Source organism: Tasmannia lanceolata, unplaced genomic scaffold, assembly GCF_043159265.1.
Source record: "Tasmannia lanceolata isolate RefF3 unplaced genomic scaffold, GAP_Taslan_0.1 ptg000013l, whole genome shotgun sequence".
NCBI lineage: Eukaryota > Viridiplantae > Streptophyta > Magnoliopsida > Canellales > Winteraceae > Tasmannia > Tasmannia lanceolata.
The window spans coordinates 47,155,757-47,172,500 of record NW_027518690.1 but is presented as its reverse complement, the minus strand read 5'-3'; the positions used below and the strand labels follow the sequence as shown (position 1 = coordinate 47,172,500).

Genomic DNA, 16,744 nt, shown 5'->3' with positions numbered 1-16,744 from the left:
TCCAGTGAAGGACAATGGTTTACTCATACTACTTCTTTTTAACATTTTAATTGTGTACAATGTAAGTAAGACACACTAGGACTCTTCGATGGACGGTTCAATTTGAAAAGGATCGTGACAGGGACACGTGAAATAGGATCCGAAGAACACTCCGTGATCTCTGACCGATAATGGATCGTGACGGAGACATAGGTGGATCCAATCCGAAGTGAATCCGTTGACGCTCGGAAATTCCACCCATTTGTTTTGGTAGATGCACCCTTTTCTTTTCTACCGCTTTATGCAATGCTGAATGACTGTATAGTGGGTCCCATCCGTGATTAATCTGAACCGTCAATTTTATAGGCCTTGCTTTGGATCTGCCATGGCTTAGAAATTATACCGAACGCCCTATCCTAGCATCTAGTAATCTGAGTTTTTCTTTGTCAATATTACTGTAGCATGATTGGCGTGATCGATGGGCCATAGGAGATCTACAGTAAGGTCTATCGAATCAACGGTTTGGATCAATCAAAGATGGGCCTACTGAAGCATTTTTTATTTGGTTGGTTGTTCTATAATCTTTTTATCCAATCCTACAATTCCCGTATCCGATGAACAGTGTGAAAAACACACATGAATTTTTTTTTCCCAAGAGGAACTCCGGGGGTTAGAATCAAACCTAGTCAGAGTTGGATCAACTGATATTTTATAAGATATTAGAAAGATCAATTTCCTATTAAAAAATATTGAAGGTTGGTTAAAACTTATTAGAAATCTAAGGAAATATTGTAGATTATTTTCTTATATTCCTTCTGCCTAAATTCCTAATCCAAACTTTCTTTGCTTTTACCGCAAGTTTCATGTATTCCTAGATCTTACCAATTAGTAAGGGGGAGGTTTGGATGTTGGGAAAAAAATTGAATTTTATTCATAGAAAATGATTTTTCTAGTGTTTGGTAAACTCATTTGCATGGAATATTTTTTCCCAAAATTGAAATTTTTTCCCTGTTTTCGAGGAACACTGCAAACCTACGGGACCCTTGAATTTTATTTTTCATGAAATATTTTTTTTTCTATGAAAAATATTGTTTTCCACACTTTTCTTGTCCCTAGATCCAACTAAGCTTCTTTCTTTTCATCAGCCCCACGTCAGACCTTAGCTGTTTGGAGAATTTGTGGTCCCTTCTTGCTTGGATTGGCTATGGGTCATTACACACTTTTTCTTATTGCTACTTAATTAACTTCAATCAATCCTTCATATGATTAAAAAGAGAGTAGGTGATACAAACCTTGATATCGGATACTTATTTCTTTTCAATATTATTCACTGATTTGGAAAGTTGAGAAAATCATCCGGACAAATCCGATCTGATCGTGCACAAATTAATGGAAAAGTAAAGATAAACACAAGTCACAAGATGAACACCAAAATTTACGTAGTTCAGCTAGGCCTACATCCACGGGCAAAAAACATGACCTTCCACTATAAAAATAAAAAAAAAACAATATACAAGGATTACAATGAATTAAACCCAAAACCCACAAACCTGCAACCCTTTCCTTGCCCTCTTACCCAAGATTGTACACCAAGAGTAACTTGAGAGAAATCCAAAGAAGAAAGCTAACAACAAACAACAAAACCAGGGAGGTATCAACCCAAGAGAAAACCTCTCTCTCTCATGTAGCTGCCACACCCTTGGCCGTGAGAACCACATATCCTTTATCCTTAAGTTCTCTAGAAAACCTAAGGATACCTGCTTTCTATTTTTGCCTTCCACTACTAGTGGGAAATGAGGCAACTTTTCCAACATGGAAGATGTGACACACATGTTTGTGATCCATTCGTCTTAATTCTATCCATAAACCATGTGATCAAAAGGGCATTTTACACATTGAATGTAGCTTCTTGTTCGACTTCTTCTGTTTCTTCATTCCCAATTCTTGACTTTCCTTTTTCTCGTGATCTGAGAGGAAAGTCGATTAGTGCAAAAGCTTGCTATTCCAAAATTTACTGCTTACTCCCACATGAATAGTAATTGGAGACCAAACAATATTGCTAGTAAAAGAAAAGGGCTACGTCATTTTACTTTTAATTTCTCTATTTTTTGTGCAACCAAACAGACCCTCGGGTTAGTCAGTTCGGATTCTCTGAGTAGAGGGCTTTTTGCACTATTACTAAGCCAAGATGGGATTGTCTGAAAAACGCATGTTTTTCACTATCTCTACAATACATGTGTAAAAAAGAATTGACAAGGTGAGTTCAGCCCCGTAGAACTCACCTTGTTTTACACTTTTTTTAACTGGCTGTTGAGAGCTTTTATGGAATTGTAATAGTATGTGACAGCCAATTAGCATTTTACATGTTAATCCCTAATACCATATTATATATGATAATAGCAATACTTACTTTGTTATGCACTTTTTAATTACCTTTTCACGGCTGTTAAAATACTCAAATGCCATCAAGATCTAATAAATAAAGTGTAGAACAAAATAAGCAGTGCCATTATCAAAATTTGGTACCTAGGTAGGTAGACAGATAGAGAGATAAATATCCCTGCTCAACCGACAATTCCTTAAGTATAATTCTACGAAAGAATTAAAAATCATAGGGAATTGCTAGCGTTTTTGTCTTCATTTACGAGGTGGCTGGTCTGACGTGCGACAGACCACCAACGAAAAGTCTTTTGCGATGGACCCTAGCAAATCCCAAAACATAACTTCTTACTTCTTATAAAAGTTTATTATAAACAAATTTGTTGAAAAGTTATGATAGCAGATAAAGAATTTCCCTGGAATTATTAAGATTGTCATTTTCTCGGGTATATCATATGCAAATGGTTTTGAAGTTAATTATGATTATTTGCAAATAATGTTTGCAGTAGTTTTAGAAATTATATAGTTGATGGCTTTTAAATAAGTCTTATTAACCCATTACCAAATAAGATTAATTATATTATAATAATCAGGACTAAAGCCCTAATTTTTTTTTAAGCATGGTATATACGTCGTGATCTTGTCTTGAATTTCAAACCTATGGACCCGTCCGATTGCAACCGACAAACATGTGAGACAATTGTATGGTGGGGAAGGATCTGTTAAAATTATTCTAAAACTCCTCGTAGCTTGACAAAGAAAATCGGTAGATTCCTCGGTAGATTCCTCTCCCTTTGCAATGGATAAGGAGAAGGGTCTCTCAAGCTTCTAATCTACGAAGAACATGGATGCGGAAAAATATTCAAACTGTCATGGCCCTGAGTGGGCCCCTTTGTTATGTGACTGGGTGGGACCCAGGCTGCTATGGGACAGGTTTAAATTAAGTGCCTAGCCTAGCGCATTCCATTAGTTCTAAAACTTTTGGTGTATTGGTTAGGTACCTAATATTTAGTATCAGAGCAGCCATCATGTCCCGTGCTCGAGTCACATAAGAGACGACCTGTGGAGAGGACTACATGTAAAGGGCTACCGGTTAAAAAAAACCAAAGTGAAAGCCGCCATAGTGAGTCTATTATAGACTAGGCCGTCGCAGAAGGAACGACCTCTGGAAAGAGCTACCTAGAAAAAGGCTGTTGTGAATATCCCTGAAGAAAGAATAAAGAAACATAACTTTTTGTTACTTATGAGAGTTTATTATCAACAAATTTGTTGAAAAGTTATGATATCAGATAAAGAATATCCCTGGAATTATTAAGACTGTCATTATCTCGACGGATTTGCTAGGCAATTTTGCAGAAAGCAACTTCGTGGCTAGCTTTTGCAAGATATAACAGCCACCTCATATGAATTAAATGAATAAGACAAAATCTTCCAAAATGTCAACCTGTCTGGCTGCTCTCACGTGCAAAAGCCAGCTGCGAAATGGCTTTCCTCGATATTGCCTAGCAAATCCATAAATTATGATTATTGGCAAATAATGATTGAAGTAGTTTTAGAAATTATTTAGTAAATGACTTTTAAAGAAGTCTTATTATCCCCTTACTAAATAAGATTAAATTAAAATAATAAGGACTAATTTTGGTGGCTTGTAACCATTAGGTCGTGAACTCGTGGTCGATCTTATCTTGAATTTCAATTTTCAACCCATTGAAAATTGGTAGATTCATATCCCTCAACGGATAAGAGGAAGGATGGTTGAAGCGTCTAATCTACATGAAATGACCTTGGGACCCTAGTGATTCTTCATGAAAGATAAAAAAAAAAGGAAATTGTCATGGCTGCGTACCTACTCGGGAAAATATTGGAACTTACTAGCTTAAGTGCTTAGTTTTTATATAACCTGCCTTGTATACACAAAACACACAAATATTGGTGTAGTCATAATATCCCAACCATCTCACCAAAGCTCGGCACAGAAAAATTTAAGATTTAAGAACTGAAATATAGATAGGTTGCTTGGTTAAGTTATATTTTTAGGAAATTAGTAGTATGCTATCTGTAGCAAAGATATATACATGTGATACTTCACAACTTTTATGTAGGGCCCGGGACTATGTACAGAGTGGATCATTGGACATGACAGGAAAAATCAGTCTTACCAATCAATCCTAGCCATTGGATCAAAACCTTGCAAATGGGAAAAAAAACAAAGATAGGAAATGACCCACATATATTGACTGGAAATGCATTGATTGAACGGTTAGCATCATATATTTAGCCATGAGGGCAATCTTAGGGCTCTCAATCAGTTGTCACAATCTCAAACGAACAGGGCGTATGATTTTGAGTCCAAAACCAATTATTGGAATCACAATTAAACATAATTTTGTGTTCAATAATCAGTTTTGGACTCAAAATCAATTCCTAAAATACATAACGAATTGGGCACAAGTTGATCCACTCTCATTTGTTTATCTTTTCTTGAAAACGATTTGTTATCTGAAATAGTCAAATAAAACGGGGTCGAAACTCCCATTTTGAAGAAAGGACAAACAAAAGAAGTTTCCCAAGAAAAAAGACAAACAAAAGCGGGTGGAAATAGTTAACTGCTTTTGTGATGTTCCCTAGCAAATCCCTAGTTTTAGAGGTATGGGTGGCCGTGAAAACACGTGAAGTCTTGGAAAACAGGTACGGCCCACTTTTTTTTTTTGATGATCCAAACCGTTCATCTGTTTGGGCACAACGTAGATAGGTTGTGCCCCAAAAATCATTTCCATAGGATGATCCTAACCCTCCGATCTGTAGAAGATTCCATAAATGGTTTTTGGAAATCTCCATATTCAGATCAATTCAGATCGGAGGGTTAGGATCATCCAATGAAAGTGATTTTTGGGGCACAACCTATTTACGTTGTGTCCAAACAGATGAACGGTTTAGATCATCAAAAAAAGTGGGTCGTACCTATTTTTGAGACTTCACGTGTTTTCACGGCCACCCATCATATAAATTCTCGTTTTAGAGATGGTATAGTTAACTGCTTCCCAAGAGATGTTGCAAGACATGATCTAGCTTTAAACATAGGGCAGTGATAAATCGACTCTCAAGTATCTTAAATCGACCCCCATGTTTCTATCTCTCATGTTTCTCTCTCTAACCCAGAGGACAGAGAAAGACACATGGGGAGTCGATATAAGATATATGGGGGTCGATTTATCACTCCCATAAACGTATCTCAATTATTTATAGGTCGGCTTTTCAATTGTCATAAATATATACCACAAATCAGCCTTTTTTTTCTTAAATTTCAGTCACAAAATAGTCATATTTCATTAAAAAATGTTGCTTATGCAGTTATGCCCCATTTCTTTAGACATAAAATGGGCTGCTCAGAATAAATGTTATGTCCATTTTCCACTAGAAATGGGTGTAAAATTTATTTTACTCCCATTTATCGTTGAAAGAAACATAGCCTTATCAGAAGGGATGATCATGATTCTCACTTTCATCATATAAAAGGAGGCTTAAAGATGCTCCTGAGAAATGCTTTTAAATTAAGCCTAATCATATAAATTTAGAAAGGGGATTGATACCCCCATGTGTTTCTCTCTCTAACCCAGAGGAGAGAGAAAGACACATGGGGAGTCGATTTAAGATATTTGGGAGTCGATTTATCACTGCCCTTTAGAAAAATCTTGAGATTATGCCATTAAAGTCATTTCCCATTCTGTTGGAACCTTCATTCTATCTTACAGTCAACTTTTACTGTGAGCAATCCTATCATTGATTCGGATGGTCTATCTAACCCAATCACCATCATCAACATCATCCAACCCAAGCTCTCAATCACAAGTCAATGGCTCAATTACAAGGTAAATTTTGGATTTGATATTAGTGTGTCGGCCATCTGCTGGAGATGCCCTTCAGTAGCCCGTATCGGTTTTTTCATCTAATAAATATATAAAGTTAAACTACAGTATAGAGTTTGACCATGCGGACCAACTTTGTCCAATTGAATCCTAACTATCAACATTGGGTCTCACTTGGGAAACATGCAATCAGGACCATTGAACTGGTGACCATTATGAGAGGACCCACATGGTCCTTGTCCCATGCTGTATCGGACATCTCATTCGTAAGATTAAGACCTACAAAAATCAATGCTTTTATCTTCATTCGCGAGATTAAGACCGACAAAAACCAAGGCTTTATCTTCTCTTGGCAGAACCATAATTAAACCATGCCTAATAAATCAACGGGCTATAATCTCGATCAAGGTGGGTTGATGGCAATTTATCGGACTTGTGTCCTCAAGTCGGATCAACAGACCCGATCATTGTTAACTTACCAACTTCTCCAAAAGCTTAAGCTGTTGGAGAAAGGCATTATTTATCTTTTATACTTCAATACTCCCCCGCACGTGTGGCCCACTTGGCAAACACGTGGCACATGTGGTCCCACTTCGGGCTGACTAGATAGCATGTGGATTTTTGCTATCCGGAAGGTTTGAACTCGAGACCTTTCGGCTCTGATACCATGTTAACTTACCAACTTTTCCAAAAGCTTAAGCTGTTGAAGAAAGGCGTTATATATCTTTTATACTTTAACAATCATGTTCACATTGCAAACGTGGAGCTACAGATGGATTGTTAGGAAAAATTTAGGGCGATGATAAATTCACACCTTTTTAAAGGAGAACATGTGGCCTGACTTTAACGCTTTTTAACGTCAATTCACATTAATGGGGCGCGAATTATCCTAGTGGGGTGCGAATTTATCATTGCACATAATTTAAAAGCAATGACCTATCATTTTATTATCGAAGACTGTTAGTTGGAGACAGCAAAAAGTACATTGAACTCGAATGGGACTGCCTTTAGAGGACCCGTTTGGTTTGACCGATTTCAAAAGTTGTAGCGTATCAAAGACTTGATAATGCAGCACCTTTTGCAATCGGAATATACATTCCTTTTGGTCATTTTCACCCTCTCTTTCTTTGAAACATTTCAATGGCTTGTGACTTTGCGTACTTGTTTATGATAAGCAATGAATAAATTTAAAAAGAAGGAAAATGCTAAGGACAAAGGATTCGTTGCTCCTTTCTAGAAGACACTTATTGGGCCCCACTTCTGCCTCCTGTACTGGATCAGATACATTGATCCGAATGCTGTTGAAATATCTTGATCGAATGATCCTAAGCGCTTGAACCATCAAGTATCATTTAGGGTTTTATGTATTTTTGAGAATTAAAGATTGTCAATTCTCTTCTTCCTTGTTTTTTCTTTTGTTTTTTAGAATTTTCCATTGAAGAACTTTCCTTTCCTTTACTTATATTCTCATTTTTCAACACTGACACCTAAAGAAGGACAGTTGTATGTATGTATGGAGAAAATTAAAGAGAACATCATGAGAAAAATAAAGAATTTTTATTTGTTAAAGATGTTATTTCTTCTGGATTAAGAAGTCAAAGATGTGTTCAAGATGTTACTACTCATCAATATTTTTTTTAAGTTTTCGATAATCTTCAATTCTTCATTGACTCTGGTTTTCCACATGGTAGAGTCATGGGTTGATTAAAAGACAAGCTGAGTTTCTTCAATTATTAAAAAATGATAGTGCCAACATCAGTAGCCTTTTGTTATCTTTATTTTTTTCCTTTTTCTCTACCTCTTTTTTCCTTTTTCTCTACCTTCTAGAATAATATCAGTATAACAAAGCTTCTTCTCTGTCAAAATCATATTATCCATTCATCAATTTGTTCCTTTACAAGGGACATGTGATTGTGGGAGGATAATGGGATAGTTGTATGCAGAAAACAAATCAAAGAGAATATCATGGAAACTACATAGAATTCTTATTTGATAAATACATTAGTTCGTCCAGAAGAGAAAGTTAAAGATTTATTTGAGATTTTAGAAGGATTAGAGCTGATGTTATCTTTATCTCTTATTCGCTACTTAAGTACCATTAGGAGTCTCTCCTATGAGCTTTGATTCTCATCGACAAACTCTTCTTTTGGAGAGAAACTTTTGCACCGTTATAAGAGGGAGTGGGGAGGGAAAGACTTGGGCTGTTCAAGGGGCATTGGATTTGTTGGGGTGAGAGACTTTTACAATGACTAAAATAAACGTACAAGCACAGACGCACGTGGGCCGGGCCGGGTCGTGGGCGCTGGTGCATCAGGGTTTTAAAATCCTAAACTTTTTCAATTTTTTGAACTGTTGGGTTTCTTAAAGTTGTGACGTTTTGTTTTCTCAATAATCTTACCGTTGCAAACATTTAAAAAAATGGTTCTAATTTTAAAGGCCATGTTGGAGAGGGTGTCTTTAGGGATTTAAGGGGTGTCTCGAAAAGTCATTTTTCCCTTGTAAAAATCTGAGGCTACCCTATATTTTAACACACAAAAATGAACAAAAACTCTCTCTGTCTCTCTGTTATCTGTTATAGTTGCCGTTTATCTTCTTCTTTGTTCTCCTTTTTCTATTTTTATTGGGCCATCGGAGTGTTTCAATGTGTTGTACAGATCTATTCGATTATGCAGTTCGGATAGATATTAATGGTGCGTCACAGCTGTTGTACCTTAGGGGGTGACTGCGTTCGGATCAACTGCACCAGAGGTTCTTTCGTAGAGGCACAAATTCACCTTAAAGAGAGCGACTTAGTTTGCGCCTCATCTTGTTGCATCTAAAATCTTTCTTTAACATCATCATCTACTTTTTGTTTTTCACAGAAATCAAGTATGCCACATTTTATGGAGAGACGTTATTATTTCCTCTCGTTTTCGCCATCTAGTATGTGCTAAAAATTTCACATAATCATGATGGTACATTTTTTTTTACATTTTTCATGTTGTGTTATTGGTTGATGTCAATATGTACACTATATTCATGTACATAATTTACATTTTTTTTAATTGTTTACAAGTATTTATTTTACTTATTAAGAAGTTTATATTGATCATAGATAAAGGACTAATTGATCTAAATTAATTATGTAGACACACGTTAATAGTGGACTGAACATCTAAACTTTTTAAAATTCTAACTATGTACAATGTGAGCAGGGTTATGGCCTATGAAAATGAACAATTTGGATTATCCTATGGTGTGAGCAGTATAGTACATTTTGAAAAAGGGAATTGCTAGGGACCATCACAGAAGGCATTTCGCAACACTCTATATATGCCAATGCAGGATGAGGTCCCTAACAACACTCTATATATGACACAAATATAAGATAGCAAATCCCATTAATAATAGGGATTTGAGGACCTTTTTTCGCCTAACATTCATCCTAAATTTTTGAGAAAATAACGAACATAACTCTATGCAAGTGCCAATATCAAGATGGATATTGGGACAATCCTATTCATTTCTAGCATTAAAGCTTTCCCAATATAAAAAAGTGAAAAATTAGAGAAAGACACGAAAGAAAGGAAGCAAAGTGAAAATTAAAAAAGAGGTATAAGTTTGGCATCATGTGGAAAGGAGAGATGAGGAAAGTACCCGTTTCTTTTGACTTTGAAATGGTAGGCATCAATCAGCCCACTTCAAATATTACTGTCGTTTCCCGTGCAACACAAGGGGCAAGGGCATTCCCGTAATTTCGAATTATTTTTCTCTTTTTGGCTGCTTTTTTCTGCATGGCTCTGCCTCGTGGGTGGCGAGCATATCGGCGTGCATGGGACCCACCACGGCCTAAGTGATAGTGTGTGGTCCCCACACACTTCCACAATCCATGCCCCGTAAGTCCGTAACTAAAACTAAAAAACACCAAAGGCGGACCCCACTCGCTTGCGCACGTGCGGATAATGGCAGGACCCGTAAGAAAAGAGCTCACAAGTCACGTGAAGAAGGCGTGGTAATATCATCTATAATCGTATGCTGACACGCAGCGCGGCGCTGACACAACAACTACAGATCAGATGGTGACCGTACACGTATCCAGATTGCGTACACATGGGACGTAGAGACGGTTGGGCGAAAAGCGAGCCTGACGAGATACACGTGGCAGGTGCTTTTGCATGAAGTCGCCAGTACATGTGAACGCTTGCTGTCCGAAATAGCCGCGACTGGAATCGCTCTCGAAAATTGGCTTTTTAAGCGGGCTCCACTCATTGGATCCTTCGATAACACGATTCATCTTCCCAAAAGTTTTGCAAAACAAGTCATCTAGTTTACTTTATTTGCAAAAGCAAAGGGTCTTCTAGTTTGCAAATGGAGTCGTTACATTTGAGTGAATTTTGCCATTAGTTCGTTACCAAAACACCCACGGTGGAATGTTTTTAACTTTTAAAAGACCAAAATGAGCTTACATGTGGAAAGACAGAAATTACAATGTAAGAAATTTAGAGGTGCAACTCGGGTCGGGTTGAGGCCAACCCGACCCAACCCGAGGAACCCATTTTTCCAACCTAACCCGGGTTGGGCCCAACAAGACCCAACCCAAATTGCAATTTCCTCTACCCGACCGAACCTGATTTCCAATTCGGGTTGGGTTGGGTCGGGTTGACCCGCTCATCATGCACATGTTTTTTTTTTTGTGGGTAATTTGAAAATAGTAATTACAAAATAGTAAAATAGTAACATACGAGAAAGATAGAAACTATAAAATAGTTACGGGAAAGATGGAAGAAAATCCGGACATTTCAAATTGGAATATTCACTCATTTGCCGTTTTAACTTTTAAAATTTTATACGTATGGGAATACTTGTCGGGTTTTGGATCGGGTCGGGTTGCCCGACACCCGAACCCGATTTCCAATTCGGGTTGGTTTTTTCCAACCCAACCCGATTTTTTAAAAAGCTTAACCCGACCTGAGTTGCACCCCTAGTAAGAATACCGAGATTCCCATGACAATCAATGACTTGTTTTGAATCGAAGGGTGTGGGAATATCATTTGATTCATTTCTATATATGCTAGCATTCTTGGCCAAGCCATGTATGGGTGTAAAATAAATGGGCCCACATGGTCAAAACATGAGGTGTAAAATGGTGGGCCCCACCCTATATATGGCCCAGGTGGAGGTCGTGGGACCCACCGTATCAAAAGATATTATTGGGCATCACGGGTATTTTGGTCTTTTTATTAATTAATTTTCATCTTTTTACAAATAAGGGCTTTTTGTCTTTTTATGAGTAAAAAACAACCCACCATGGGTATTTTGGTCACAATTTGATGGCACAACCTGATTTGTAAAATTCACTCAAATGTGATGACTCCATTTGCAAATTGTCAAACTAGAAGACTCTTTTTGCAAATTAAGCAAACTTGAAGACTTCCTTTTTGCAAAAACCCCTTTGCATAAAGATACTATATTTGCATTTGAGAAGGGGTAGTTTGGGAGATGAATTACAGGTGTGTAAATTTGGAAGTGTAAACTGGTGCACAGCACATAGATTGTGATAGAAAGGGACCCATCTTTGTTTGGCGAGAAACGCTTCAGTAGGGCAACCTCATTACAACATAAATGTTGGGTCCCACCCTCAATTGAACTGAACCGTCTATCTCTTTGATCTTGCCTTGGATCTCTGAGACCCTGTTTTTTCGTATCTACCGGTAATGTCTAATGAACCGTGTTTTTTGGTATCTGACAAAATTAAATATTATTTGATTCTGATAATGTATCACCTGAGATCTGAAGGGCTCTCAATTGAACGGTTTGGATCAATCAAAAGGTAGGACCCACTATAACTTAACATGTGCGCCTCCCTTCAGATGGGCTACCGTGTATGATGATCTGTTAGTTCAACTGGGCCCCATAGTTTTCCTCAAAGTAAGTCTACAAAAGCTTTTATCTCGGGGAGATTCTGGTCATTTCATTCCATTATTCTCTTAAAAAGGTAACGAAATATCTCTTTTCTATTATATTTAGCCAACTAATGATAACTTAATCTCACGCGAAACAGCCCGGGTTTCCGTCTTTATTCCCGCTTTTACCCCTCACTCTTTATCAGCCTAAAAATCATCACTGTTCCTCTCACTATCTCGCAGTGGTATTTCTGTAATTTAGTCACAAAGTATGGCCAATTTATCGCATATCTTTTATTTAACACACATTTAAGGAGAAGTTTCTCGAGGGGTTTTCGATACGCAGGTCAGTCATTTTTCTCAGTTTTGTCCTCGATCTGGTCCTCCGAATCTGTTTTTCTTTGATCCATGCTATAAATCTCTATCTTCTGATTCTAGAGAAATCAGATCTGAGCGATTTTGAAAAGAATCCGTTATTCCGATCGGTTTTATGTGAATCATCATCCCAAAAAAACCAGATCTGGTTTTCCGGCGAGTTTCCATTAACATTCAGGAACTTCTCCGGGCGGATTCGTATACGAACATCGGGTATTATGTTTTCCAGACGGTTTTATCAGCTCTAAGCTTCTAAAAAAGTGGTTTTCAAGTTGAGCGAGTTCTATCTATCTCTACTTTTTTTTTTTTTCCATTTCATTTTTCCGATTCTGTAATGACATCGGGAACGAGGCTTCCGACATGGAAGGAGAGGGAAAATAACAAGAGAAGAGAGAGGAGGAGGAGAGCGATCGCGGCTAAGATCTACGCAGGGCTACGAATGTACGGAAGCTATAAGCTTCCAAAGCACTGCGATAACAACGAGGTCTTGAAAGCTCTCTGTGATGAGGCTGGTTGGACCGTTGAGGAAGATGGCACCACCTACAGAAAGGTAAAAACACTCTGAACCTTTGTTCTTCTCTGCTAAATCATTGTGGCTCACGTTAGGATCTCGTGCATATTCGGCGCAAGATAGCATTCTTTTATCCTGTGATGCTAACTTGCGCCATTAGCTTCTGGAAGCCCCCATGGCGGACTAGATTTAAATATTTAATTGACTGTAGTTCGCGATCTCCGTTTTCCGTTTTTTTTTGTATATGCTGGATGGGCTGGGAAGAATGCACATCTAGTCCTCCGGCGCATTTTAGCGGGAGCAGTTGATCTAGCACGAGCAATGCGCCGGTGGCGCATATGTGATAGAGTTTTCTAGCATTGACGCGAAGACATTGGTAGATTGCGTGGACGAAAGTGCCCTCTTAGTTGAAGAAAAAAAGGATAAATTTCGTACGTATGGTTTAATACTTAAGTAATCCGGCAATGTGGTTTTTATGGAAAATCGAGGGCAGGTCAGGGGCATATACGGAATTATACGTAGTTCTACCCTGCTGTGAAAAGTCTTCTTCCAAAACAATCTTAGACTTTTGTGTACGTCGAGGTTACTTTCGTCATTTCATCCGTAGTACGCCCGATTCTAATATTTTAATATCCATCTTCTGAGATTCCCGTTTTGGGGATTCTGAAAATATTTTTCGCCGAAAAGTGAAAAGCAGTGAAATTTTTGGACTCCGAGCTCTTCTTTTTTAGGAAAGTAAAAACGAGATTCCAATGAAATGAAATGATCTCGAAATAAAGGGCACTGTTATCCGCACGATCACATTTTTAATAATGGCACAACTTTGTTTTACTAAAACTATCTCCCACTGTCTTCCCAAACTATCTCTACAGTTGGAAGTTCATATTATATTGTATTGTATTCTAACGATTTTAAAGTTTAATGAATAAGACAAAATCTGTTGGAAAGTTAATTAATTGAATAAGATAAAATCTGTTGAAAGGTGAGGCTATGTGTGGCTGCTCTGTCATGCAAGAAATGCCCTCTGTTGCACGAGTGAGCAGCAGATGAGATAAATTTGTTGAATAAGACAAAATCTGTTTAAAAGTGAGCCTATGTGGTGGCTTTTCTCTCATGCAACAGCCACGCATTCTGCGATGGTCCCTAGCAAATTCAATTCCTTTTTTAGAAGAGATTTGCTAGGGGTCCATTGGCATTTTGTCTTATTCGTTTAATTTATCTGAGGTGGCTGCTCTCACATGCAACAGCCAGCCGCGAAATGCGTTTCTACAATGATCACTAGCACATACCTATTTAGAATTATTTAATTAACGTCTTCTACAGAGGTTTAATTTCCTATTTGCAATAAGATCCTTTTAAAATAAACTCTTACAAGTGTGAAACCGATTAAATAGTCCAAAATAAAGAGCATGGTTTCAAATTTTGGTTTCGGTCGAGACTGCAATTTTGAAATTTTAGTCGAAATCCAACGAAATCAAATTAACTAGTATTTTAACTCGTACAAAATTTCAACCGAAATTTCAGGATAATATTAAATAATTATAAAAAGAGGAAAATGATTGTGAGCTTGAAGCTCATATAGCTTATATGAGCTTGAGGGCTCAAACATATGTGGGCCCACATTGTTAGGATGATCCAAAGCATTCATTTGAAAGGCCCTTACATAGATAGAGTGTGTACAAAAAATCAGCTCCATAGGATCATCCTAACCCATCCAAAAGTGGAGGGCAAAATGGACAGACACCGTTTGCCACAAATCTGCCCATTTTTGCCCTCCACTTTTGGAGGGGTTAGGATGATCCAATGGAGCTGATTTTTGGTACACACCCTATCTATGATGGGGCCTTGCAAATGAATGGTTTGGATCACCACAAAAAATGTAGGACCCATGTGTTTGAGCCCTCAAGCTCATATAAGCTATATGAGCTTCAAGCTCACAATCATTTTCCTCAAAAGAGGAAAATGATATTTTTGGGTGAAATCAGTTTAAGGACGAAATTTCGGGGTAAACAAAATTCCGGCCAAAATAAACTACCGTTTCGGGTATTGCCGATTTCGGTCTCTACCGAAACCCAAAATTTCGGATTTCGGTCGAAATTTAAAACCATGATAAAGAGTAAACTTTTCCAAAAGCACTAACATCAGCTCATTAATATGTACAGATTGATGGACTCTAACATGACATGTGGCCACTAGGTGGGTGTATCCCTGCCAGACTGTAATGGGTTTTGAAAAAAAGAAAAGAAAAGAAAACTGCCACCTTTATATAAGAATAATACCAATTTTTCCAATTGCCATAACATGACCAACTGAAATAACTGCCAATTTAGGTTAATTTCCCAGACTAGCTATACGAACTAACTAACAGCGCTTCTTGTTATTTTATATTCTCCTTTATGCAGGGATGTAAACCATTGGAGCGCATGGAGGTAGCAGGTGGATCAGCTTCGGCAAGCCCATGCTCATCTTACTATCCAAGCCCATGTGCATCCTACAATCCAAGCCCGGCCTCATCCTCCTTCCCCAGCCCTGCCTCATCCTCCTACTTAGCCAATGCCAACAATACTAACCCCGACCCCAGTTCCCTCATCCCCTGGCTCACAAACCTCTCCTCCTCCTCTTCATCACCCTCCTCTTCCAAACTCCCCCACCACCTCTACATCCATGGCGGTGGCTCCATAAGTGCCCCCGTCACCCCTCCCCTAAGCCCCGGTCGTCAGATCATCCAAGACTCCAGTTGGCTCGCCGGAATCCGAATCCCAACCGCGGGCCCTTCGTCTCCTACATTCAGCCTTGTCTCTGCCAATCCTTTCGGATTTAGGGAGGAGATGTTAATGGGTGGAGGGTCTCGAATGTGGACGCCAGGGCAAAGTGGGACGTGTTCGCCGGCGGTGACTGGGGCACCCCTACACACTGATGTACAGATGTTGGATGGGGCTTCTGATGAGTTTGCGTTTGGCTGCAGCACGATGGGGCTTGTGAAGCCATGGGAGGGAGAGAGGATTCATGAGGAATTCGGTTCAGATGAGCTTGAGCTCACTCTTGGTAGCTCCCGTACCAGGTGAAAACATGTGATGGGTATGCTATTGTTTCTCTTCTTTGTCATTGTCTTGTTTTTTTTTTCTCTTTTTCCGTGTTTGTTGTGGTTCTGTAAGATAGGAGAGATTCATGATTTTGAGGTTTAGCTTCCTCTTCTTTGGAGAGATGCAGTGGGTGTGACTTGTTATAATCTGTGAAGGTGTTGAAATTGGAGGGTTTTGGATTTTAGAAAGTTGGAAAGGGAAGGAGAGAACGTTGAGGAAGATGATAGACTAGGAGTAGTTCTTGTTGTTTTTGGTTTTTTGTTTTTTGTTTTTTAAATTATAGATATAATATATTGTGGGCTTTCACCCATTTTTTCCAAAGCAATTGAAAGGTACATTGATTTATGCATGTAAGTGGTTTGGGTTTGCCATTGAGTTCTTACATTCCAATTTGAAATTATTTGGTGTTTTTATTATGACCTTTTTGTTGCCAGTGTGCTATGTTGTTCACATATGCAGTATAGAACTGTAGATTATGTTTCAATCATGAAGAGAAAAGTGCCTGTTTGTTTTAGGGTGTTTCTTTGGTGTGGATGACTCACTGCCTCCTGGGTTTGAAAAGTGGTGCACTTTCATTAGTGGGCTACACACATTGATTGATCTGGATTGACCACAAGATGGGGCACTCTAATTGGAGAATTCTAGTCATCCATCTGCACAACGCATTTC

General features: G+C 38.4%; 1 protein-coding gene across 1 annotated transcript; it reads left to right on the top strand.

The window, feature by feature from the left end:
- Positions 1-12,426: 12,426 nt before the first annotated feature.
- On the top strand, positions 12,427-16,459 carry LOC143890339 (BES1/BZR1 homolog protein 4-like). The gene is made up of 2 exons (XM_077394984.1): positions 12,427-13,031; positions 15,395-16,459. Exons 1-2 carry the CDS (start codon positions 12,816-12,818, stop codon positions 16,055-16,057), a joined length of 879 nt encoding a protein of 292 aa, XP_077251099.1. The 5' UTR covers positions 12,427-12,815; the 3' UTR covers positions 16,058-16,459.
- Positions 16,460-16,744: the final 285 nt, after the last annotated feature.

What these genes read in the sequence shown, in the direction of transcription:
- LOC143890339 (XM_077394984.1), top strand. Translation starts at nt 12,816, where the DNA reads ATGACATCGGGAACGAGGCTTCCGACATGGAAGGAGAGGGAAAATAAC. An exon ending in ATGGCACCACCTACAGAAAG is followed by an intron (nt 13,032 to 15,394) that starts GTAAAAACACTC and finishes TCCTTTATGCAG; the next exon opens with GGATGTAAACCATTGGAGCG.